General features: G+C 36.8%; 2 protein-coding genes across 3 annotated transcripts; one reads left to right on the top strand and one right to left on the bottom strand.

Moving 5' to 3' along the window:
* Positions 1–8137: 8137 nt before the first annotated feature.
* Positions 8138–17479, bottom strand: LOC120418315 (1-acyl-sn-glycerol-3-phosphate acyltransferase alpha-like). Its single transcript, XM_039580648.2, has 5 exons — positions 16741–17479; positions 9431–9609; positions 9230–9363; positions 8993–9174; positions 8138–8921 (listed from the first exon to the last, which is right to left on the bottom strand). Exons 1-5 carry the CDS (start codon positions 16765–16767, stop codon positions 8607–8609), a joined length of 837 nt encoding a protein of 278 aa, XP_039436582.1. The 5' UTR covers positions 16768–17479; the 3' UTR covers positions 8138–8606.
* On the top strand, positions 10220–11731 carry LOC120418325 (uncharacterized). Of its 2 annotated transcripts, XR_008212166.1 has the most exons (5): positions 10220–10431; positions 10482–10742; positions 10823–10922; positions 11052–11364; positions 11433–11731. XR_008212166.1 is itself a non-coding variant. In XM_052708358.1 (4 exons), the coding sequence occupies exons 1-4, from the start codon at positions 10220–10222 to the stop codon at positions 11289–11291; spliced, it is 813 nt and encodes a 270-aa protein (XP_052564318.1). In that variant the 3' UTR covers positions 11292–11731. The 2 variants fall into 2 exon arrangements, 1 of the variants encoding a protein (XP_052564318.1); XM_052708358.1 differs by having other exon boundaries at positions 11052–11731.
* Positions 17480–27352: the final 9873 nt, after the last annotated feature.

Raw genomic sequence — 27352 nt, 5'->3', positions numbered from 1 at the left:
GATAATCGAGTCTGAACTGTTTATTGTTCCTTTTTGATTTAAAGTGTGATTTTGCTGAATTTTAAATAATTTAACTCAAATTCTTAAAATTTATTTTTAGGTTGAAAAATATGCCTTTCCATCACAATTTCGACACTACTTTTACACAGTTTTGCGACAAAAACCTAAAAACTTTAATAAATATAAAAAAGTATTTAAAATTATTCAAATATGTTTAATAAAAATCGACATAAACAAACGTTTCAAAAAAAGAATAGCGTCTAATTCCATCGTACCTCAAATGTTGACATATCAGCTCTTCAGCGTTTTCAACTGAAATCAAATAAGAAGTGTGCAAGCAAGCTTTTGTAATCCAAGCATTATCTGCCTTACTGGCAACCATAGCCACAACATGTGGGTGTATAAACGTTGAACCACCAAGCAGTCGTCGGTACTATTCGGTTATCACCCGTGAGTAAAAGCTTGGTCTACTACTGAAAAGCAAAGCTTTTACAATCCATCACCACTGCAGGGATGAATCAAAGAATAGTTGTTTTTGAGTTTGTCAATATTTAGATCAACATTTAGATTAGGTTGGTAAAATTGTTGACAACATTGAAGGGCTTGTTTAAAAATTTAGATTGATATTTCCTAAAGTATAAAAATATTAAATTATTGGCAAATAAAATGTATGGGAATAAAATTTAAAAATAAAATAAATAGCTTCAACTTTTTTCTTGTAAATTTGTTCAACCCTGACCATTTTTTCGCGCCTCCTCGCGTGCCACGAGCTCGTTTTTCTCGTTTTATTCCACCAACAACGCAGCCACCATCCATCAACCGACAATTTGGCGCTTTTCCAACCCATCAGCACCACCTCCTACCGCCTACTATGAAAGGACTCCACGCCCCACTTGAAGTGCGGGGGAGTCCGAAGCCTACCTCGATGACCAGCGCTAGCCGTTGACGGAAAAGGTCAAACCATTCCAGGAGAGGGCAACAGTTGGTCATTACAATCAAAACACACGCAATTGGAATAAAAAGATCTAAAATTGGAACGCCATTGTTGATGGTTTGGGCCGATCAATCATTGTCCCGGGGACACGGTACGATGGCCATTGTGAGTGCCACTCTGTCTTGACTCTGGGCAGGTGACCCCCGCGCGGGGTTTTCCCGATTACTATCTCGGGTACCCTTGACTTAGAATGGGTGGAAGCTTGTTTTCTTTCATTTGTGGATACAAAGAAAAGAAAGACATTTTTTCGTATGACCAAAATAGGTCACCAAACCCCCAAAACGGAAATGCCAAAGGTTGGAGCGATTTTCTTCCAAGGATCCAAAAATAGGTCGCTTTGGTTATTTCCGATTTCTGCGCAGCAAGCGGGGGTGTCGTTGTCCAAGAAGGCGGCGTTCCGTGCAAGGAGAACTAGATGACCGCTAGACGATAAGACTAGACACTAATTCTCACGCAATCCAACTGGCAGTGGATTGAAGGGACTCATTTGAATTTTCGGATTTAGAACCACTTTAAAAGAGCCTTTGTTTCAACTCGTCCCCAACTTCTTCTCAAGAAATTTTATTTGAAGGTTAAGATTACATTTTGCGCTAATTGTAACAGTAATGTGTGATGCTACTTTCCCTTGCTTCATCGCAATCGCCTCTTTAAATTAAAGCTCGACGCCTTACATGCTAACGTTTGAGAAAATCGAGAACCTAACCAACTGAGTTTGTTGTGTGAGTGAATACGGCACTAGAAAACGGACTTTAATTTCTGTATTTTTCCTGTTTAACCCCCCAAAGAGTATGCCACCCGCACGGCACGGCATCGTCGAAGTAAAGCTTCGCGATTTTAACGTACAGACTCGGGAACCTTACGTGCTAATGTTAATGTTTTATTTTAAATTCTTTTGTTTTGTTGTTCATTTTTATGCTTAATTTGTTTTTAATTGTTCAGTCCGAAGAAAGTGTTGTCGACTAACAATCAGCACCGTGGTAGGGATGATCATTTTTTCTCTGCGATTTGAAGATTGAGTTCTATGAGTTAGATATGTTAGTGTTGCTGGATCTAACTGCGCTATTTCATTTGTTATAACTATTTTAAATTTAGAATTGATTTGAGCGTGATTTCGTAAATGTACAGTTTTTTTTTATTAGAAGCGACCTTGATTAATCGATTGCTACTCTAGCTAAAACATAATAGGTTTAAACGGTTTAAACCTTATAAGAATAAATTAGCGCAATTCAAGAAATAAAAGTATGACTTAATAATAATCAATAATCAACAATCAACATAACAATTTAAAATAAAGTGAATAAACAAAATTAAAGAAGGAAAAACAAATAATTTTCAAATAATTTTCAAAACCTTTTTTTCAGAATAATTTAGAAATATAAACAATCAATTCAAATTTTCAAATCAAGAGTTTTTTTTAAGTTCCAATAAACATAATCGAAGAACTCTTGCTTTGGTCTTGATTCTATTATAACTTACAAAACACTTTAAAGAAATTAAGGCCAATCTGTAAGTTTTAGAAACATTATTTTTTTCAAATTTTGGAAATGATGTAAATTAAAGTGTCAATCAAACAATGAAAGTTTTCATCGATAACTTGTTATATCGATTGAAAACTGTTTAGAAAATTCTTATTAATGCAAATTTGGATCAACTTAAAGCTTTTTACTCTTTCTACATTTTCGATACCACAAATTAGAAAAAAAGATTTAAAGCCAATGATATTTGCAAATTTATTGTTGATGTGATACTTTTGGCAATTAAAAAATAATAACATTAAAAATCATTAAAAAAATACATTGGTAATTGATATTTTGGTTGTTAAAAATGTGTAAATTTAGCCAAAAAGGTTGGGCAGGCCTGCTCAGGACTGTCAATAGGAACAAGCACAATTTAATTTTTTCCTTTTTTTAGAAACCCAGTTTAAAAAAAAACACATGATCCACTATTTTTTTCTAATTCAACGTGATTTTGGAGACCTCATAGTGAAGAATGTGATCATCATTATTTTCATTTTGAAATTCAATCGATATTTTGATAAATAAACGAACTTTTCAAAAGATTTTTTACCGTTTTGTACTTTAGATAAAATATAAAAATTTTATCTACCGTCAGTGGGGGTGACATTGGGTCTGGGGGGTGAGATTGGGTCAAAGTGATTTTTTACGGATTTTACCATCCCTCAGGTTGTTCTCAATGAAACTGAATTCTGTTAAATCGGTTGTGTAGGGGACATCTTAAGATGACTTCGCTTTAAAAAATCTCGTTCCTAGAACAAATCCTGTCATTTTGGCAGCTGTCTAAAGTTGAGGTTCCTTTTTTTGCCAAAAATGACCTCTCGAAAAATCATTTTTCTAATATTTTTGTTGGAATTGCTCGAAAACTACTCAAATGATTGAAAATCTCTACTTCAAACATTGTAGCATGTCAATACGATTCCCTCGAACAAGAAACACTGTTGGATGACTTGTTTTTACCACATCGTTGTATTTGAGCATCACTTTAGTTTCATTTGACCCAATGTTACCCCCTCTAAGAGGTGAGATTGGGTCTATTTTCAAACTATTGGCATTTAAGGTAGTGTTCATCAAAATCCACCATATTTTGGGAAAACGTTAGTAAACTATCTAAGAACAAATCTTCGTTGAAAGATTTTCGATGTTATTTAAATTGTTTTTGTTATTAAGAAATTACCAGAGGTGTATCGTTTTTTGACCCATAGTCACCCCCACTGACGGTAATAAAACTTGTTTTTTTTTAATTCGGCACACATCATGTTTTGAACTACTTTTTTAAGGACGAATTCAGAATAAAAAAAATTGTCATCAAATTGAGCAACTCTTTAAGAAATCATCCTTTTTGGAAGCTATGGAGACCCCACTGACCAAAGAAGCCATTATGCGTCATTGGATCATCACTACAAATTTGTATACAAATTTGACAGCTGTTCATATGAACGGTTTCTACATGTTTCAGAATATGAGAACGAAATTTCTTATGGGACACCAAGTCTTCGACAAAGTTGTAGGTAAAATTTCGGGAAAAATTGGTACACTCCTATTTTTTTAGTTTGATTTTTGTGAAACATTTTCAAATAATGTTTTTTTTCAACAGTGCTCATGGTTGGCAAAGCTTTAAATTATATTTTTCATAATGTTCAGAAAAGTTCCTAACAATTTCTCAAAAAAAAAAACTCTGCTGAGGTACAGATTATTTGTTTGGAAACTTGTATGGACGAAACCAATGACGCAAAATGGATTCTTTGGTCATAGGGAAGGCCCCTATAGTTTTAGGCAAATCAAAAATTTGAGAATTGCTCAATAGTAGTACAATCTTTCAGCCAATTCGTGAACACAGGTTCAACAAGTTAATTAGCATTTTCTGATTTTATTTTTGTATTGGTGAAAGTCAAGATCTGCAACTTCCTACAAATTTTACAGCTGTTTATAAAAAAAAATAAGAAAATGATGAACAATATGTTCCTTATCATTAGGGTTAGTGAAATTTCACGATTTCGCGGACAGCGTGAAATCCGCGAAATTTGGCTTTTTCCGCGAAATCCCGTGAAATGTTATGTTTGTGTGAAAATGTAACGATTTTTCTCAAAATAATTAATCAAACTCAAAAAGGAATAAAAATAATCTTATGAACTACTGTAGAATTAAGCGAGTGAATATACTGGTTTAATTGAGCACCGGATTCGAGTGATAGAAATGACAGTTCTCCCATAAGTAGAGTTAGAAAAATTTCACGATTTCGCGGACAGCGTGAAATTCGCTAAATATGGCTTTTTCCGCGAAATCCCGTGAAATTTTATGTTCAATTACTTATAACGGGTTAGTGAATTTTTGACGATTCCACGGAAGGGTGAAAAATTCTTGAAAGTTATCAATTTTCTCAAATCACTTTTTTTTCAAATGACTTCATAATAAATATTTCAACCATAAAGACTATTTTAGTAAATTTTATTAGTCTTCGTTTGATAAGCTTGATATGAACCATTTGAAAAATTATTAAAATTTTCAGTTTCTATAGAAACTCACTAAATTTAGTAATATTTTAATTCGCTATAGTACAAATTTTACTGCTATTTTATTTAAAACAAGCCTTACCCGAAAAACTTCGTCTTTTCCTTTTTTCGTTTGTTGACGTTTTTTAATGTTTTTCCTTATTCAGCCTCCTGTGATCAAAATTTGATTTTACGCAGCTTTTCCCATACAATCTGCAGATTTTCCGGAATCGGTTCCAGAGTGGCCAAAGTTGTAACTTTTTGGCGTAAGAACCTTCCTTGGACTTATACGAACCCAACGCAACAAAGAACATCTCGATCCGACGTTCCGTGTTGAATTGATTCGCGTTCGAACAAAACCGTCGAAATTTTGACAAAGAACTTTGTCCTAAGGGCACTGTTCACGGGTGTCAATCCAAAATTTCGCGAAGCGAAAGTGTAACGATTTGTGTAATTGTTTAAACGCTTATATCTTCCACCCAATTCAAGTAATCTGCATGCTTCATCCACCAAACGAAAGGGGAAGTCTTAAATTGCAAGAAGACTATTTCACAAAGTTGCTAAAACTTTGTTAAAGTATTCAAAAGTTAAGATGAAAATAAAAAATGAATGCAGGAAAAATACCGGCTGCTGATTGGCTGAGAGCACTTAACAAATTTTGCCTTCTCTCCTGTTTTCGTGGAACTGTCACGCGAGAATGTTGCACCACTGTTGCCACATTTCATGCGAACTATTTAAGCTAACAGATAGCCTCAGAAAAATTCAGTGCCTGACGAGGAATCGACAAAGGCGGATCCACGGTGGTAATTTTAATGCTCACACACACACACACACGCACACATTGAAAGACACAGTTTGTGCACTAAATTGGGAGGAATTCTGTTCTTATGAAGATTGTAAGGACGGTCACCAGACCAGAATGATTTGGGGCAATGGGCTTGGGACCACATTTATAGGATATTGGCCACACCCGGAGTGGCCAGTGCCCTCGGGAAGGTTCTACCGGGGGGACATTAATCGAACCATACGACTTGGGGCAATATGGGTATCAAAATTCAAGGTTTTTGAAACTGGTAATGAAAATGGCCATTTTGACCGGATTGGCCACACCCGGAGTGGCCATTCCCTTGGAGGAAGGTCTTCTCAGGGGGACATTAATCGAACTATTCGACTTTGGGCAATATGGGTAACAAAATTCATGTTTTTGATACTGGACATGAAAATTACCATTTTGATTGGACATTTTCCGAACCATACTTGTTTGGCAATTTATTTCCACAGAGGTGCCAAAGATTGAAAACATTTTATAGGAATAAATTATTTAGGATTAAATACATAGGCAATGTTTAAAAAATATAAAATAAAATAGAATATTTTTTAGGAGTTTTGTACAAAGTTCTTTGTCATATTGGTCATGTAGAACATAACCACCTGCACCTTTTTTATTTATATAGATGTATGATTTCAAAAGAAATTAAAAGAATCAAGCTTTGTTTTATTTAAAATAAAATGAAGAGTATTTTTAATCTTTGAAATCACCTTTTTAAAACATTTCAGATTTTTTTTATTATTGTGTGTGTTTTATTATTTGTGTGAATAATTCCCTTGAAAGTTAAAAAGTATTTTTTTTTGTTTTCTGTTCTTAATTTGAATAAAAATTTCGATTTCGTAACAATTTATAAAAATTTTGCCTATGGATTTTAAATTTAGTTTTTTAAAAAGAGAGATGAAAACCTTAAAAATTATTTTGAATGGTCTAAATGTTGAAGAAAATTTAAACTATTTTACATATTTTGGATGGTCAAGATTGTTTAATCTTGCTTTGATTTGAAATTCAATAAAATTTAAACTGATAAAACAGAAGCAAATCAGCGAAAACTTTTTAACCTTTTTTAGTTGAATATTAAAAAAGCAATTCAATAAGAGAATACGCATGCCTTACATTTTGTTTCAAAATATAAATTGAGCCCATCCGTAAACCAGACGGGTTTTTTTTTTTGATAATTAGGAGATTTTTTTGTCACGTTCACGTCAGTTTATTGAAGAATAATATATAATGAAGCATAAAAAGTAGTTTTTTGATTTAAACATAAGATTTTCAGAGTTATTTTAACATTTTTCACGTTCCGCGAAATTTGCGTGAAATTTGGTGTTTTGAAATTGAGGTCCCCGTGAAATTTGCTATTTTCGAGCGTGAAAAATCACTAAGCCTACTTATCATTCAAATTTCTTATCATTTGAGTGTCTTCAGAAAGTTTGAAATGTCCAGATTTATTTTTTCATGAAGCAAATATTTTTTTAAGCTTATGTCAATCGACTCTATCTGATGTCTAAAAAGGGCAACAGAATTAAAAAATTGAGCTGTGGTTACAACAGTTGTAAGAAAACAGTGCTGTATAATGAATATTTAAAAATCTAAAATAGGGGAAATATACTTTTTTTCGTCACACAAAGCTTTTCGACCTATTCTCGTCACTTTTGCAGTTTACAACCATTCAAACAACATTTTCAGATACATCAACAAGAGAGATTTTCTTGTTCACTTTTGTTTGAGCTATTTATTACTTAGAAATAGTCAAAAACACTTTATGAATAGTGTAATTTAAAATCGAAATCATCATAAAAAGGTAATTTTTACAGCAAGAGAAAGGCGATACGTATTTCACTAAAACTTAAATTTTAATCTAAAGATTATTTCTGAATATCTGACTCTCACTCAGGTCAGAAAATATAATCGAGGTAATTGTTAATGTTTTCGAAAACAGCTTATTGAAAATTTTGAGATTTATTAAAAAATTAGCAAGAGCCATCTGAATCTGAAAATATTATTCAATAAAATAAAATGTTTTTTCAATGCTTTAAATGTTATCGATTAATACACAAAATTATTGCACATTTTTTCTAATAGCGAAAATTATAAGGCAAATTTAAGAACTAAATTTTTAGTGTAATCAGAAATAATATTACTAGGCACTACATACGAAAGCATTTTTCTAGTTTTTGATAAAGAGTTAAGCTAAGAATAGATATAGATATTTGATCGTCAAAGTTTAGGTCATGTTGGTGAATCATACTTTGTGCCATGAAATTGCTACAGGAACTTTTTTGATCATTTCTCAAGAATCAAACACCGATCATTTACAGTTTTTGTCTTTTTCTTTAATTTAACCAATTCCAAGATCAATAAAAATTTATTCGTTACCCTACTAACGGGATGGACTTTAAGACCTTAAGTATCAATTCCTAACCTTTTTTTTTTGTTTGTCTGCGAAAAAACATGCGTTCGACTAGTGATTAACGATGCGACATAGTTTGCAAAAATTAAAAAAAAAAAACTCCTAAGAATGACCTCGTTTGGCAGCGCAAAGATCAAATGAGCATCCCTACTCCCATGCACGCACTCGATCTAATACTCTTTGCCTACCCTTTTACTCTCATTAGAGTAAGGTATTTGAGTCACTTATTCTAAAACTACTCCCCGAAAAGTGGCAAGGTTCGACCCTGTCCTTGGTTTTGTTGTTTTGGTAATATCTCCCTTTGCGGACTCCCCTACACAACCGAAATTGCTCTATGTTTTTTTGTTTGGTTTGCTCAGTTTGATCCGCCCTACAGATGGCAGTACTGTTGCACCTCGGCGCTCAGCGCATCGAACTCGGCCTGCATCGTGCTCTGGCAGTGCTCGACCAGCGCGTTCAGGTCCTCCTTGGTTTTGCCCTGCATCGAAATCTCCGGCAGGATGTTCACTATCACCCGCCCGCGCCCAAACCGCTTCCGCTTGTGGTCGATGAAGCGATACTTGGACACGATGACCGGCTGCACGATCGACTGCGAGTCGATGGCCACGTGGAACGAACCCTTCTTAAAGGGGAGCAGCGTGTCCTTGTCGTGGCGGGTGCCCTCCGGGAAGATGGCCAGTTTGAGCTGGAAAAGTGACAAAAAGAAGCGATTGTTTGAAGGTGGTCGAAGCAGGCGAGGCGAGTTTGAAACCGTACGTTGTCGCGATTGATGGCGATCGACTCGCGGTTCATGACATCCTTTGCCGAGGCGGTGTTCTTGCGGTCGATGAACACCACGCCCACCAGGTAGGAACCGATGCCGAAGGGGAACGCGTAGAACAGCTCCTTTTTCACGACCGGAACGATGTTACGGAAGTCGCGAAGCAAGCGGGATAGTACTGGAAAGATGCAAAATTTTAATTGACTGTAAGGATTGACATTTTAAAAACTCACAAACGATGTCTATCGCACTCTGATGGTTCAGCAAGACTACTCCGCCGTTTTTGACGTTGATATGTTCCGTCCCCCGGATTTCGTATTCCACTCCGAGCCATCGGATGAATTCGCAGGCCACGATTCCGGATATTCTGAAAGTTATAATATCGTGAATTTTGTTCATGAAAATGTGAAACTCACGATTTCTTGAATACTCACAGGGCATTCAGTGGCCACCGGGGCTTAATCAGGAACAATGGAATCGGAATCACCAGCACCATGAACGAAACGAACAGGATGGCGGTCATTTTTGCGTAATATTTGAACGTGGGCCATACCAGGCTGAGCAGGATCGAACCGAGCACGAGCTGAAGGGACCAGCTGCCCAAAAAGGCGTCCTGAAAAGGAAAATCAAACATTAATATCTAATAACAGCTCTGAACCAAAGGCGGATTGCTTGGACGCGCAGCATTGTAATCATCGATTACCCTTGAAAGCAGTCACGTTTAAACCCAATCAAAGCATGCTCCGAATTATAGGGTCACGCAACCCGGTGAAGCATTTCCCAAAGATCCTCACGCAACTGGTGTATCAAAACCAGCCCTGCAACAAAGCCCGTCAGCTCACAACCTATCCAAGCTAGCCATGAAGCTGTTCCCCAGAGCGCTTCGCTTCGGCGAGCTGGACCAGGTGTTCCCGATTGTGCTGCGCCTGCTGCGATTCTTCCGCGCTTGGGGATCCCGTCGGCGCCTGCTCGGACTGTACGGATTCTTTGCGGTGCACTTTTCCGTGCGGCTACTGCCGCTGATCGCGTACCTGGACACCAGTGACATGCAGACGCTGATTCGGCACCTGGGAGAGATTGTCTTTGTGGGGATGTTGTACCCGGTGTTTGTGGTTTACGTGTGGAAGATTCCCAAGCTGATTCAGCTGGTGGACATTCTGGATCGAGCGTTTGCCAAGTGTAATTAAGTTTATTGCTTTTTTTCAGCGAAAATTTAACGTTGAATGATTGCAGTTTGTCAAGATGACCAACCGAAGGAGTTTCGTGAGGAGATCGTCAAAACTAACAAGTTCGTCCGCAACATCTGTCGGTTCTACTTCGTGTACACCGGGTCCAACATCCCGGTCTACATCGTAGCTCCCATTTTGCTGACCTTTTGGAAATACCTGCGCTGGAATGACCCCAACGCACCCTTCTACTTTGACTTTCCCAATGAGTACAGCATAAATCCCTCGCAAAACCCAAAATAACCTAACCCTCTTCCAGACTCCCCCTCCTGAACCACCGCAACATGTGGCACTACGTCATCTGCGAAGTCCTGATCGCCCCCGTGTTCTTCTGCAGCGCCATCTTCCTCGCCCTCAAATCGATGCTCTACTACAGTCTGCTCCAGTACGTATCGCTGATGTTTAAGCTGGTTCTTAAGCGCATCCAGCTGCTCGATAAGTCGCTAAGCCACCGTCGCCGCCGACGGCAGCTCAACCGCCAAGTGGACGCCGTCGTTAAGCATCACTATCTGGCCCTGAAGTAAGCGCGTCTAGCCTTTTACGCACTCTGTGTGTTTTGGTTCGCGATAACGTTTCCCAAAAAAATTGTCGTTTGTACAGATGTGCCGCCATGCTGGAGGAACTTATCAGCCCGATTCTGCTGGCCCAATTTCTCGGCTGTGTGATTGTGTGGTGTATGCTCATCTTCTACATGACCATGGTAACGTGCGCGAAGGCGCGCGCGCTTGACAGTTACGCACCTTTATCGTTGCTGACCTTGGTCAAAACGAAGCGCGCACTGCTAAAGGTAAGCAAACATCAAAACTATATTAATCGCTTACAATTTCAGAGCATTGGAAACTTTGGAGCCCTCACAACGCTAATCCTTTGCGAGATTTTAGCTTTTGAAATGTTGGCGTTTTCATTCTTCGGCTCTGAACTGACTCACGTGGTGAGTCTTCACTTTAAAAATTGTCTCGTCCTGTCATTGAGGAAATCTCTTCCAGAGCTCTTCCGTCGCCACCGAGATCTACAACTTCCGCTGGTACGACGCTCCGTTGGCGATCCAGAGAAAAGTGCTACTAATTAGCGTCCGGTCGCAGCGGATCGTCGGCGTGACGGCGTTTAAGTTCTACTATGTCACCATCGAACAATTTGGCAAGGTAATGCACCATGACAGAGCGTTTTGTCGCAATTATTTGCCTCTTTATTCGCGTTGAACCCGTTGCAGGCCGTGCAGACCACTTACTCGTTCTATCTGGTGATGAAAAAACTGTTCGAAGGGCAATAAGATAAAGAGAGATGTCAGCCGGCATTAAGTGACCGGTTAACGATCCTTAAGTGCAATTCATTGGCGTGATTCACACTCGTCACAAATGCAAATAAACTTTAGTAGAGTGCATTGACCTCCCCAAGCCATCCAAGTAGCCTCCGTCACACTATTTATAGTGTAAACAAACTTAACCAACCAACGAACCTCGCTGTCGTCTGTCTTTTTCGAATGGTAGAATTTGTTCTTGACATGTTCATTCGTATTAATTGTGACAAAGTAAATAAAACCAAATTATTTGCACTTCACTTCATCGGTTGATTACTATAACCCATGACAAGCATCTTTCATCATTTTCATAAGCCATTTTCAAATGTTTCCCCCTAGTAGCAGCACTCTACCAACGAATAGAGCACTAAAGGAAGACGACAACTTGGTACAGAAATAAAACCTCGTACAAGCTAACAAATCGCGCTAAGTATAGATCCGTAAGCAAGTAAACAGAAAAAAAAGTCAACAAAAACGACGACGATGACAGTTCAAACGGTTCACCCCCGTCGCTTGGCACCTGGCACCAAATCCGTTACGTAACGGCGATTGTGCGCGGCCTTTACCCTTTTTCACTACCTTCGCTTGCCTTCTTCCATCGAAAAGTGCTTTGGACAGTTTACTGTCTGCATGGTCTAATGCTGCTCTGTTGAGGGAGGCCCAAAACGAGTTACAAAGTAGGCCGTGCACGTGGACACGTGTGGCGAGCAGTGATGTCAACCATCGCGACGCTCATTTTTGGTTCGCGGCACATTTTTCGTTTGTAGTGCTTTTCAGTCACGGAATTCGACAAAACTGTGTTCGAAGCATTTGTAGAACTCAACAACAGCAACATTTCTTCACAACATTGTCTAGCTGTAAAATTTGTACACAAAAAGTTACAAGAAGATTTCAGACCTCAAGACCAATGGTTCGCGATGCTTTCGTTTGCCTAACACATTTTTGGTTGTAACTTTTTTTGTATTCATCAAAAATCAACACTATGTTCAGCAAAGTTGTACGATTTGGTGTGTTCTAAAAGTCCTTCATACACAACTTTGTCAAATTCCGTAACTGAAAAGTACTACAAACAAAAAATGTGCCGCGAACCAAAAATGAGCCTCGCGATGGTTGACATCACTGGTGGCGAGGCACATTGTTGTGGTTGGTTGCGGGTTTAGATTAAGATTTTAGATGCGTTTCCATGGTTACGATTTCGGGAGGACTGTAAGACTTCATTAAAAAACAATAAAAAATTTCAAATTGTAAGTTAATTACAACATTTTGCGGTATGATCATGCCTTCAAAAAAAAATTATTGTAAAAAAAACAATTTGAATAAAAAATGAAATTAACGATATGATAAATAAATATTCTGAATCAGGGGTGCTCAAAGTTTATGAATGGCTGGCCAAATTTGAAGCTCACATTGTAATAAATTATTAATATAAAAAAAACGTTATTTTAATTTTCAAAGGGATTTTTAAATTATTCCTTCAATTTTAGTAAATTTTGGTCTGCCTGAGTTAGGTGTTAGGCACTCAGATTTTTAACCCAAATGTCATGAGTTTGATTCCCAAGATGGAAGGTTTTCAGGTGAAAATCAAATTTGAAGCCCAGCTCATAAAAATGGTGCGTAACAACTTTGTTTTTACTTATACAAAATAGTAGTTTATGCAACAAGTTGCAAAATGACGATTTTTTCAGTACGAATTGTACATTTATCCAACGAAATTCACCGAGTTGGATAAATACGACGAGTGCTGAAAAATAAAGTATTTCAACGAGTTCCATACATTTTTTTTGTAATTCTGAAAAACACCCTTTGAATTGAATTATAGACCAAATGTCCTTGTATTAAGTAAATTAACCACTTGAATCAAAACAATGTTGAAAAGTATTACTTTTTGATACAAGTGCCGAAAAGATCAAGTTTTCAGCATCCATTTCAGAGCTTTCAGCATTTGTTTTGCAACGTGTTACTATTCGATTTTGTTAATTTTTGTTGGGAAAAGTAGGCTGTTTTGTCGCTCGAAAATGACAGTAAAAGTAAATAGTTTCACGACGGAATTGCAAAAATCTATTTTTATATCTTTACAGTTTCCTACTTAAACGTTTTATAACTCATTTACAAAAATGTTCTATGACATTTTAGACGAAATTTTATATTTTCATGAAAGATTTGAAACGAAATCGAAAACATTCGACGTTTTTTTTTTTTTGAAATTTACTGTTTTCATTTTCGACAGCAATGAACGAAAATTCAAAATTTCCCATAGTAATTTCCATGTAAACTTGAACCCGCTTGAGACAAGCCAGTTTTCAACCAAATGAGCTGAAATTTGGGTATGCCCTACAAGGGGAACCACACCAGAACTTGATCTGAGAACTTTTCAAAATCCGTACCCACCCCATTGGTCAATTTAGATCCCATTTTTTGAAGATATTGATCATAAAATATAAATACAGTGAAATGACCTTTGAGTGTAGAATGCCATGGATAACTCAAAGTGAAATTCAATAAAAGAAAAAAATAAAACAGTTTGAGCAGTAATTCCGTTGTTTTGGACTAGCATCGCCTATAAAAAAATACTATTTATTATTTTTTGAACTATAGAATTATTATTTATGGTGATCCTGATACCATTAAGCTGTATTCTAAACCTCCAAATAAGAAAAAACTGTTATGGTGCAAATTTTACAATCACGTGGTAGCTGTTTGACATGTGGCGTCGCGGTGTCCATCAAGCATTCATAGCATGCTAAGGAAAATTTGATGCTTTTCTGGGGAAACCGTTGGTTCCGAAAACCCCGGATTTATTGCCGTTGAGCTCGATGGGGGTTGAACGAATCGACCTGGTCTCTTAGGGAAAGTTGTTCTCCAGACGATTCCGCTCATTTCTGGCCATCCTAGAAGTTTCTACATGTTTTCGCCAGGCCTGTAGGAGCGAATGAACGAAAATTCAAAATTTCCCATAGTAATTTCCATGTAAATTTGAACCCGCTTGAGACAAGCCAGTTTTCAACCAAATGAGCTGAAATTTGGCGTGAGAGTCCCTTTGGGTATGCCCTACAAGGGGAACCACACCAGAACTTGATCTGAGAACTTTTCAAAATCCGTACCCACCACCCTATTGACCATGCAATATTTTTAAATTTATTTTAACAACTGCTTCCAAAATGCTCTACTTGTGATTTGTTCAAATCACGCTTAAGAGCATTTTTTAAGCGATTTTTCGAATTTCGCGGCATTTCACCAAAGAATATATTTCACGGTTTTGACCAGTTTTTACGGCCAAGGGCAACCTTCACGGATTATGTGGCATCCGTGAAATCGCGAAAAATCACTAACCCTAGTTACTAGCAAAAAATAAAAGCTCACAAAAAGCTTGAACTGCCTATTTATGCAATTTTACTATCTACTAAGGACAGATCTTGAGAACTGTCTGATAAAGTATTTAATTTAGTTTTGATGCAATTTTTTTTCCAATTTTAAGAATTGTATCCAGTGTTATCAAGTTAAAAGTATCGACAAATGTATAATACATGACAACATTGTATTACATCCAAAAATTTGCAGAATATTCTAAACTTCATACAAATTATGTGTGTGCTCTATGTTCAAAACAATTTAAAAAGTTTTGAATTATATAAAATTTCTCAGCAATAATGAATAAAATACTAAAACTAAATAACCACACAAACACCTGGCAAAAATAGTTCGACCCGTATATTTTGGTTTGTTCAAAACTTTGTGTCATAAGGGTGACCTACAACATGTTAGGGTGTTCCTTAAGTACTTTTAGATTTTGCGGTGCTGCACATCGGAGTTTCATAAAAATCCAAAATAAAATATTTTTAAACGAGCCTAAATATGCTAAATATGATCATCAATGCAGAAAAATGCATTTTAGACTGTTTTCAGTTGATATAACTTCTATTTTCATTAAAAAATTTAAATTTTATGAATATGTGTTTTGCCCTCTGATTATTTGGACCAATTTTGAAGGGGGAGAGGCACAGATTTGTCTGTGTTTCACAAACATTTGAGCTTATGTCAGACATTTTTTTTGAGGTGCACAGACTATTTAAAAAAAATCATTAAATTAATATTAGGTAAAACTATCAACAGAAACTTATTTCGTTATTCGTCAAGTGCTTAAAAACGCAATTTCTGGTGGATTTTCATGAATGTGGATTTTCACTAATATTTTTTTTTACAGACATTACAAAAAAATGTGGCATCCCTGGGTGACATAAACTTTGAAAAATATTTGCAACGGCCTAAGCAACTTCCAAAAAACATCCTACAGAATCTGAGGCAGCTGTGTAAACATTGACCCAATTCAATTCGAAATGTATACATTGCAATATCTTTTCTGCGTGTTCTAAAATGAATTTTGCAAAACTTAAAATAACAGAGGTAAGAGAGATATTAGCGATTTTTTTTTGAGATCTCGTGAAATCTTAAATAATGATACATAACATTTCAATAATGATGCTTAAGTAATTTTTAATAAGAAGAAAATATAACTAAAGCACTAAAAAATTTAGTTTACTTAGGAACTTGGACTTTTAAGTGTTGATAAGAATGAACTAGATATTTCCATAGAACTCAACCTAGCTGTAAATACCATGAAGTAAACATTACCGTCACTGAACCAGCATTAGATTACTTCCTACATCGTCACCGTACTCGATAAAGCAGTTAAACCGGTTTCTGTAACCGCAAGCGAGAAGCTTCTTGACACATTTCTGTACAGTAACAAATAGTCATTCCAGACATGTTTCTGCCCAGCCCTGAACGGCATGCTACGTGACACCATTTGAAAGTGAAATTGGCATTCTGCAATTGATTTTTCTCCAAACTCGGCACTATAATGTAGTCACATCCGCAACCAATAAAAAAGAAGGTACAGAGGGGAACCTTATAAATTATTGATCCCCGCTCAGAACGAGAGTTGACGCACACAATCACACAGATTTGCAAAAAAACCAACTATTAATTATTCAATATATCACTGCCGGCAAAACTCGCCCGTAGTCCGCAATATGCCAACATTAGGTGCACTAGGAAGAATCGGCGTTTGGTTGCTGGTCGCCGCCTGGTTCCGCACACTTGACCATGACCGTTGGGCGCCCACCGCCTACTACGACGGCCATGCACACACACGCGCATCCAAGCAATCTGCTAAAGTGGCCACCCCTCGCGAACGAGGGGGTGTGTAATTAAAGCGTTTTACCTTTATTGCACTAATTATGGCTTCCATGGCTTGCCGCGATCGAACTTTTTCCTGATTGTTTAGTTATTGGTCTCTTGGTTTGGACTTTTGGTTTGGTTGGTCGGTTGTTGCGGCGATTTAGGGGCTATTCCTATTGCTTGGAAATCGTTTGATATCGGCTTTTCACTTTTCTTTTCGACACTGTATGACCTAGATTGTGGCCATGCCGTTTGTCTCACGGATCGATTTTTGTGTGTCACTTTGGTGAACCACAGAGGTAATTTAATTACTATATTTTGCACCGGCAACTTCAAGTTCCCAGCGGGACCAGAGTCGCACCACTTTTCGAGACGCCACTAATTGACCAATTCCTTAACAATAAAACACTAATTTTCACCACCAAACACGCGCTAACCAGCAGCGAAAACATCAACTCCGACCGTCCACTGTCATTGCTGCTCCGAAATATCAAGTCCTGCCTCTGGTCTGTTTTGACACTTGCGCGCGTGTGTGTGTCTGTGAAAATACCGCCGTGATACGCCTCACAACACGCCGTTTGTCACCCCGTGTCACGCCGCAACCGCCGTCGTGCGCATGACGAATTTTTCAAATCTGTGTGCGTGTTTCCGAACTTCGACGGCACGGCTCACATCTCTTTCGAGCGCGCGCGTGGAAGTCGCAACCGCAAGGCCTGCTGAGATATCGCGGGTTTCTGCGGGCTTAAATTTTGGTCTCGAACGCGCGCACCAAGTGATCTCGACTGATCAACGGTTCAACACAAACTGACTGGCCTCTCTCCCTTGGGCACTTGCGTGTATGAATCGTCGTTTTCATTCACTAACGTCGTCGTTCGTCTATGCCGGTAGTTCGTACTACCGTAACGCGGGGGGTCCTCGGTATCATGTGCGATGCACATGTTTTGCTTTTTGGTTTTGTGCATGGTTGAGTCATCAGATCCAAAGTTACTCCCACTTACAGTAGACAATACCCAAGTGTGCTATCAACATACAAACGTGAGGGCATGTACCGTAACAATTTTTAGTGGAGTCCTCATAGGAAAAGTATGGTCGAAAAGTGAAGATAAAATAATTAATTTTATTTTGATGTAAGCGATAAATGCACTGATTAGATATTCTATTAATAACCGAGTATAGTAGAAATAAAGTTAATGAAAACGAAAAAAATCATTAAACGGAGACTTTCAGCCTGAGCGTTAAAGATAACCAAAATGCAATTTTTGATGGCACATAAGGAGAATTGCGCAACATGGACCGTTTCCAATTCCAAAACCACGTCAAAATATTTATTTAGTGATTGTTTGATAAAATAACAGAATTTTGATGAATAATCATAAAATTAATACTCCAAAAGCCGGAGCGAAAAAAAATCTGTTTCTGAGTTTAGTCAGCAAATATCCAGGTTACAACATCTTAGCAACTATTCGACAGATTTTGAGTGTAAAAAATATAATATTTGTAATTTTTTTTTTGATAAACAAATTTTATTGATTTTGTCAAATTGAGCCTTTCCTTTCAAAAGGTTCAAGGTCAGTTGTTCAAAAGATCAATATTCCAGTAATGCTAAGATTATGTTACCTGTATATTGAACGCTGTTTTGTTGTTACTCAGAAAACATATTTTTTGCTGTCTTAGAATCAACTTTACAGGAAATTTGCTGTACTTACGGACAAAAAAGGTCATGCTAAGTAATAATTTACACATTAGGGTGACAATTTAAAAAAATCGACCTCAGGAATACCCCCTGATTCGATTCCTTAGGCAAAAATAAGTAACTGTGATTTTTTTTTCGAAATCGGTTAAGGTTTAAGCGTCGCTATACTGCCCACCATCGAAAAAACGGCTAATATCCACTTTTGGCAAAAACGAGATATTAGCACCAGGTGGTAGAGGATGTTCCAACGCATCTCCTGGAACTTGAATTTCACTTAAATAGTGTTTAGACTTGGCTGCCGATGCGAAAAACCAAACGGCTAATATGCCACTCTTATCACTTAAACTACCATCCTCAATATTATCCCGCGAACTACCAAGCTAGCGAAAAAAGGCGAAGTCCAAATTCAAACAGCTGTATCTCGGCTCCCTGTGGACGGATTTTCAAAATTCAAGAAGCAAAAGATGCGGACAGATTCTTAGATTATTTTGCTTTTTGAAAAGTCAAAAACAGAAGCACTTACCCTAAATTATTCCCAAAACCAACCAGGTAACTTTTTTTTTGCACTCTATTTTCTAGTTGTTTTGCATTTTGGATCGAATGTTGAATGACAATTTGTTTAAAATTTTATCATAATGCAAGTTACAGTACAATTATAATACCCAATACCATATTGGACTGATCTGGCCACATTGGGACCGGTTCCAGGTTCTCCGGTGAAACCCGGAATATCCCCAATTCCAGAGTATTTTCAAGAATTTTATTAGAGTGGCAATATGGGTATCAAAATTCAGCATTTCCAAAATCAAGCTCACTGATGACGCTGAAAACCATTTTGGACATATCTGGCCACTTTAGGACCGGTTCCAGGTTCTCCGGTGAAACCCGGAATATCCCCAATTTCAGAGTATTTTCAAGAATTTTATCAGAGTGGCAATATGTGTATCAAAATTCAGCATTTTCAAAATCAAGCTCATTGATGACGCTGAAAACCATTTTGGACATATCTGGCCACTTTAGGACCGGTTCCAGGTTCTCCGGTGAAACCCGGAATATCCCCAATTCCAGAGTATTTTCAAGAATTTTATTAGAGTGGCAATATGGGTATCAAAATTCAGCATTTTCAAAATCAAGCTCATTGATGACGCTGAAAACCATTTTGGACATATCTGGCCACTTTAGGACCGGTTCCAGGTTCTCCGGCGAAACCCGGAATATCCCCAATTCCAGAGTATTTTCAAGAATTTTATTAGAGTGGCAATATGGGTATCAAAATTCAGCATTTCCAAAATCAAGCTCACTGATGACGCTGAAAACCATTTTGGACATATCTGGCCACTTTAGGACCGGTTCCAGGTTCTCCGGTGAAACCCGGAATATCCCCAATTTCAGAGTATTTTCAAGAATTTTATCAGTGTGGCAATATGTGTATCAAAATTCAGCATTTTCAAAATCAAGCTCATTGATGACGCTGAAAACCATTTTGGACATATCTGGCCACTTTAGGACCGGTTCCAGGTTCTCCGGTGAAACCCGGAATATCCCCAATTTCAGAGTATTTTCAAGAATTTTATTAGAGTGGCAATATGGGTATCAAAATTCAGCATTTTCAAAATCAAGCTCATTGATGACGTTGAAAACCATTTTGGACATATCTGGCCACTTTAGGACCGGTTCCAGGTTCTCCGGTGAAACCCGGAATATCCCCAATTCCAGAGTATTTTCAAAAATTTTATTAGAGTGGCAATATGGATATCAAAATTCAGCATTTTCAAAATCAAGCTCATTGATGACGCTGAAAACCATTTTGGACATATCTGGCCACTTTAGGACCGGTTCCAGGTTCTCCGGTGAAACCCGGAATATCCCCAATTCCAGAGTATTTTCAAGAATTTTATTAGAGTGACAATATGGGTATCAAAATTCAGCATTTTCAAAATCAAGCTCATTGATGACGCTGAAAACCATTTTGGACATATCTGGCCACTTTAGGACCGGTTCCAGATTCTCCGGCGAAACCCGGAATATCCCCAATTCCAGAGTATTTTCAAGAATTTTATTAGAGTGGCAATATGGGTATCAAAATTCAGCATTTCCAAAATCAAGCTCACTGATGACGCTGAAAACCATTTTGGACATATCTGGCCACTTTAGGACCGGTTCCAGGTTCTCCGGTGAAACCCGGAATATCCCCAATTTCAGAGTATTTTCAAGAATTTTATCAGAGTGGCAATATGTGTATCAAAATTCAGCATTTTCAAAATCAAGCTCATTGATGACGCTGAAAACCATTTTGGACATATCTGGCCACTTTAGGACCGGTTCCAGGTTCTCCGGTGAAACCCGGAATATCCCCAATTCCAGAGTATTTTCAAGAATTTTATTGGATTGGCAATATGGGTATCAAAATTCAGCATTTTCAAAATCAAGCTCATTGATGACGCTGAGAACCATTTTGGACATATCTGGTCATTTTGGGACCGGTTCCAGGTTCTCCGGTGAAACCCGGAATATCCCAACTACGGAGTATTTTCAAGAAATTTATTGGGGGAGCATTATGGGTATCCAAATTCAGCATTTATTGATGACGCTAAGACCATTTTGGACTTATCTGGCCACTTTGGGACCGGTTCCAGGTTCTCCAGTAGAACCCGGAATATCCCCAATGCCAGAGTATTTTCAAGAATTTTATTGGATTGGCAATATTGGTATCAAAATTCAGCATTTCCAAATCAAGCTCATTGATTAAAATAAAAACTAAAAACTATTTTGGACATATCTGGCCACTTTGGGACCGGTTCCAGGTTCTCCAGTGGAACCCGGAACAACCCCAATTACGGAGCTTTTCCTAGATGGCAATATGGGTATCAAAATTCAGCATTTTCAAAATAAAGTTTTTTGTTGACACTCAAATTATTTTTTAGGAATGATTTTGAAAATGCTAAATTTTGTTATGCGTATTGCCACTCCAATAAAATTCTTGAAATTGCTCTGTAATTGGGGATATTCCGGGTTCCACCGGAAAACCTGGAACCGGTCCCAAAATGGCCAGATATGTCCAAAATGGGTATTAGCGTCATCAATGAGCTTGATTTTGAAAATGCTGAATTTTGATACCCATATTGCCACTCTAATAAATTTCTTGAAAATACTCCGTAGTTGGGATATTCCGGGTTCCACCGGAGAACCTGGAACCGGTTCCAAAGTGGCCAGATATGTTCAAAATAGTTTTTTGCGTCATCAATGAGCTTGATTTTGAAAATGCTGAATTTTGATACCCATATTGCCACTCTAATAAATTTCTTGAAAATACTCCGTAGTTGGGATATTCCGGGTTCCACCGGAGAACCTGGAACCGGTCCCAAAGTGGCCAGATATGTCCAAAATAGTTTTTTGCGTCATCAATGAGCTTGATTTTGAAAATGCTGAATTTTGATACCCATATTGCCACTCTAATAAAATTCTTGAAAATACTGTAGAATTGGGGATATTCCGGATTCCACCGGAGAACCTGGAATCGGTCCCAAAATGGCCAGAAGTATCCAAAAATGGTTTTAGCGTCATCAATGAGTTTTATTTTGAAAATGCTGAATTTTGATACCCATATTGCCACTCTAACAAATTTCTTGAAAATACTCCGTAGTTGGGATATTCCGGGTTCCACCGGAGAACCTGGAACCGGTCCCAAAGTGGCCAGATATGTCCAAAATGGTTTTCAGCGTCATCAATGAGCTTGATTTTGAAAATGCTGAATTTTGATACCCATATTGCCACTCTAATAAAATTCATGAAAATACTCTGGAATTGGGGATATTCCGGATTCCACCGGAGAACCTGGAACCGGTCCCAAAGTGGCCAGATATGTCCAAAATAGTTTTCAGCGTCATCAGTGAGCTTGATTTTGAAAATGCTGAATTTTGATACCCATATTGCCACTCTAATAAATTTCTTGAAAATACTCCGTAGTTGGGATATTCCGGGTTCCACCGGAGAACCTGGAACCGGTCCCAAAGTGGCCAGATATGTCCAATATGGTATTGGATATTATAATTGTACTGTAACTTGCATTATGATAAAATTTTAAACAAATTGTCATTCAACATTTGATCCAACATGCAAAACAACTAGAAAATAGAGGGCTAAAAAAAAGTTACCTGGTTGGTTTTGGGAATAACTTAGGGTAAGTGCCTCTGTTTTTGACTTTTCAAAAAGCAAAATAATCTAGAGATCTGTCCGCATCTTTTGCTTCTTGAATTTTGAAAATCCGTCCACAGGGAGCCGAGATACAGCTGTTTGAAGTTGGACTTCGCCTTTTTTCGCTTGCATGGTAGTTTAGGTGTTATGGGAAATTGCCTTGACGGAGATTTTGTGACAAACACTAAAACGCGTTTTTCTCGGAATACTTGATTTGGCATAATAGCCGAATTTTCAATTATGGGCAGTATAGACCGTTAAAGTTGGTGAAAAAATCGTTTCATACGAAAACGTCATCTTTAATTCGCTATTAACTCGTCAAGCTTAACTCGGATCGTTTTCGGATCTTAGAAATAGTTATTTATCATACAAATTTACATAAGAATCTCACACTTGACAATGGTCCAACATATTTGACGCCACCTTTTGGTGGGATTATGAAATTTTTGCTTTTCCCCATAATTTTTATTTTTTTATTTTTCCCATGCAAATTTCAAAGATATGAAGTGACCCTTGAACCTTAACAAATTTGGCTCAAAATAGCCAATTGTTACTTATTTTTACCTAAAGAATAGAGCCATTGGGTATCTCTTAAGATTTCCCAATATTTTCAATTTTTCTTGTTACCCTATTATACATGTAAAAAATACAACACGATATCACAAAAATTAAATTTTTACAATAAGATAGCATTTTTGGCAATATAAAATATATCCAAAATGGAGAATTTTTAAATAAGATTATTTTGTATAAATATTTTTTTTGTGTTTAAATGTAAAATTAAAAAAATGGTAAATTGCTTTTTACGTCAACTTATTTATACTGAAGAATCTTTTTTTTTCGCGAAAATAACATCAACATCAATAACTTTTATTGAGATGTTCGGATAAAAATCCTGCTGAAGCCTCAAGCTATCGGCCCATTAGTTTGCTTTCATCTATTAGTAAATTATTCGAAAGAATAATTCTTAATAGAATGATGACGCACATTAATGAAAATTCAATTTTAACTGATGAGCAGTTTGATTTTCGCCTTGGGCATTCAACTACTCATCAGTTTTTGAGAGTTTCAAATTTAATTCGGAGCAACAAATCTGAGGGCTATTCCACTGGCGCTGCACTTCTAGACATAGAAAAAGCATTTGACAGTGTTTGGCATAAAGGTTTGATTGCGAAATTGAAAAGGTTTAATTTTCCGATTTATATCGTGAAAATTATTCAAAATTATTTGACGGATCGTACTCTGCAGGTATGTTATCAGAATAGCAAATCTGATCAACTACCTGTACGTGCTGGCGTCCCTCAAGGAAGCATTTTGGGTCCAATTTTATACAATATTTTTACTTCTGACTTGCCTGATTTGCCCCCAGGATGTCAGAAATCACTTTTTGCTGATGATACAAGCATCTCCGCCAAAGGTAGAAGCCTTCGTGTCATCACAAGAAGATTACAAAAAAGCTTGGATATTTTCAATTCTTATTTGAAAGAATGGAAAATTACTCCAAATGCTACAAAAACTCAACTTATTATTTTCCCTCCCAAACCAAGGGCTGATTTTCTTAAACCAAAAAGTCATCACATTATAAAGATGAATGAGGTAAATTTAAAGTGGGAGGATCAAGTGAAATATCTTGGACTTGCTTTTGACAAAAACCATACTTACAAGGATCTCATTGAAAGTATCCAGGTTAAATGTAACAAATATATTAAATGTTTGTATCCACTTATAAACAGGAATTCTAGACTTTGTCTCAAGAATAAACTGTTAATTTATAAACAAATTTTCAGACCTGCCATGCTTTATGCTGTGCCGATCTGGACAAGCTGTTGCTTAACCAGAAAGAAAAAACTTCAGAGGATTCAGAACAAAATTCTGAAAATGATTCTGAAACTTCCTCCCTGGTTCAGCACCAGTGAACTTCATCAATTAGCCGAAGTTGACACTTTGGATGTTATGTCCAATAAGATAATTGATGCATTTCGACAAAAATCATTGCAGTCTTCAGCTGCATTGATCCGCTCTTTATATAGTTTATAAGTTAGTTTTAAGGTATCCCTTTTCCCTTTTGTACATGTAGAACCTCCTACATTTGAAATCACTGAATAGCGAAAGCTACAATATTTCATGAATAAATGAAAGTTGCTAGTATTTAAAATTGAGGTGAAAAGTCATCGATTGTGATTGGACACTCAATAATATTTTAACTGAATGAATGTACATGGAAGAGAAAATCTAAATAAATATAAATTAAAAAAAAAATAAAAGAGATGTTCGGATTAGTTGATAAAATATCAGAGCACAATAACAGAAAAATATAAAAATTTGAAGAAAAAAAATTGGCCATTGCAAATTTTATTCCAAGTTTTTTGTCGAGATTTGAAGGTTAAGCTTGAAATTTGAAATTGAGTTGTTGTCAGTTTATGGCAAAAGAACCTACAATTTTTTGCAAAAACAAAAACATTTAAACGTTGGCGAGTTACAGTTTTTGTTTGTTTTATTTGTTTTATTTGAATTTGATTTTCATATGTTTCAGTAGACATATAAGGGCAGAATTTTGGGCCGAGAAAAAGCATACCGTCAACTGGGCGAATCGGGACACATGGGGCGCATTGGAACAACAGTTTTGACCATGTAGGAGCACAATTATTCAAATAGAAAAAGTGGGTTGGGCAATCCATTTTTTTTTAAAGAAAATTCACATTTGTCGAAGTAAGAATTTGTTATTTTTGTTTTTAAAATATTTTCAAATCCAGCCATTTTGAAATCAATACAAAAAAAAAACAAAAATTTAGAAAAATGTTAAAAATGTCTTGTTAATAGGTTGAAACTTGATTTAGTAGTTCCGTTAATTGTTTTTTTTTTTTTTTTTTGTTCTAAAAAGACTGAATTTCTTGCTGTTGTTTTGTTTCTTCTATTTGTCCTTTTGTAAGAACTCTCGGTGCAAACGACACTGGTTAACCCTCGCCAAAAATCAATTTTTCAACCAATTTTTGATCTTTAAAATGCATTGGAAAGAAGAACTCTTAGAATTTTAGAAAATTTTAGGGTTGGAAGTTTTACTTATTATGTGACTTTGCGAATGTTTTTACTTTGGCTGTGTTTTTTACTAACATTTCCTATATTTTACGTAAAAATAAGTATGCAGGAAGTTGTGTATTGTCCCAGACTATGGCTCTACGCATTTTTTTTTTTTTTAAATTTAAATGATAATGGTTCCATTCTATAGCAGAAAATTTGAAAAACAGGTAAAAAACTGAAACAGTGACTGTAAAAACATGAAAAAATAGACAGGCAAAATGTAATGATAGAAGGTGGTAGAATAGGCCAAATACTACCAAAACCAAACAAGAAAAATACAAAATAAAATACTAAACATAAAACAAGAAAAACATAAAATAAGAGAAGTGAAGTTTTTCGTAGAACAAGAAGTTGTTCAAAATTACCTCCAGAACACGGAAAAAATATTTAAAAAATCGAAAAAAAATTGTGCAGTAGAGGGTTAAATTACATCGTTATAGATTTGACACAATTGTGAATGAGAAAATGTTTTATCCTGGATTTAACCAAATTATTTTATCATCAAAAAATTTACTTAAACACAAACCACCACTCTTTTGACGCAGGACTTTGCCAACCCATAGATCAACAAACAAATCGCACAGTCACCAACAACTGTTGTTCCAAAGAGTGGAGGAGACTTGATCATTCAATTGGAGATAAGTCTTTTTGCGGTGGCAGCAGAACGAGGAAGTAGAAGCAAAAAAAAATATTTACAAATCCAACAACAAAACCAACACCACCACCGGGCCAATCTCTCCACTTTAATGAAATGGTGTAAAAACGACCGAACGAAAGGCATTATGTGTCTGTGGATTTCCCCCTCGGTGCGGATAGATAATAGCGGCTTACGGCGGATTTTTTTTGTTTTTTTTTTATTTTCACTTTTTTTTGCGAACTCAAGTTGGTGTTTGCTCAAGAAGTGGGAAATTTGAGAGAAAGAGTGCGCTATTAGGTGACGTCAATGCTTTAGCAATTCCTAATTAACTTTTTGAAAAAGCTTAAATAAGTTGCGCTAAAAATAAATTTAGTTAACTTATTAAAAATACTCATTTTAAACTTTAAAACCTTTTCAAATAAAATTAAGATGTTTTGAAATGCCCCTCAAGAGGTGCATCGTTGAAAGAGAAATGGAAACACTCATAAAGTATGTTATGAAAACAAAGTGCACAAGCTCATTTCAACGGATGGCCGGTGACCATGATGGCAATGATGACCAATTAAGTGAAGAGGGGAAGTTAGATAAAGAGGCAGGGATGTAGGTTTGATTTAGTATTTGAAATTTCAGTTTGAATGTTTTATCCAATGTGTTTTTGTATGAGAATTATAGTTGTTTTGATAATCCGTTGCTCCAAAGTTCAATACGAAGAATTAATGGTATTAAGTTTAACTTTAAGTTTTTTAAGTCATCAAGAAATTCACATTGAAAATCCTATTAAAAAATAAATTATGAATCTGGTTTCAACCTTTGCTTTTAGTAACTGTCTCCATTCTATCATTCTAGAACAAAAAGTGCATCAATAATGCACCACCAACGAACGAGCGAGTCAAAGCCTGCTGCTACCGCACTGCTCACATCCAATCAATTCCATGTAGACTACTAAATTTATCTTTCACGGCCTGCTGCGCTAAACGACAAGCTGTGCTGTGCTGTGACTAACTTAGAGGTTAGCGTTGTTGTTCTAGGGGGTACGGCACCTTAAGGGGACAT

The sequence above is a fragment of the Culex pipiens genome, chromosome 2 (genome assembly GCF_016801865.2).
Source record: "Culex pipiens pallens isolate TS chromosome 2, TS_CPP_V2, whole genome shotgun sequence".
Lineage (NCBI taxonomy): Eukaryota > Metazoa > Arthropoda > Insecta > Diptera > Culicidae > Culex > Culex pipiens.
Note: the sequence above shows the minus strand (reverse complement) of the source record. Positions and strands in the feature narration are given on the sequence as shown.

Excerpts from the sequence above, each read along its gene's own strand:
- LOC120418315 (XM_039580648.2), bottom strand. The coding sequence starts at position 16,767 with ATGGAAGCCATAATTAGTGCAATAAAG. Across the intron at positions 9,610-16,740 it reads CCATAATTAGTGCAATAAAG|GACGCCTTTTTGGGCAGCTG; the intron begins GTAAAACGCTTT and ends TTTCCTTTTCAG. Across the intron at positions 9,364-9,430 it reads CGGTGGCCACTGAATGCCCT|AATATCCGGAATCGTGGCCT; the intron begins GTGAGTATTCAA and ends TATAACTTTCAG.
- LOC120418325 (XM_052708358.1), top strand. The coding sequence starts at position 10,220 with ATGATTGCAGTTTGTCAAGATGACCAACCGAAGGAGTTTCGTGAGGAG. Across the intron at positions 10,743-10,822 it reads CATCACTATCTGGCCCTGAA|ATGTGCCGCCATGCTGGAGG; the intron begins GTAAGCGCGTCT and ends TCGTTTGTACAG. Across the intron at positions 10,923-11,051 it reads TCATCTTCTACATGACCATG|AGCATTGGAAACTTTGGAGC; the intron begins GTAACGTGCGCG and ends TTACAATTTCAG.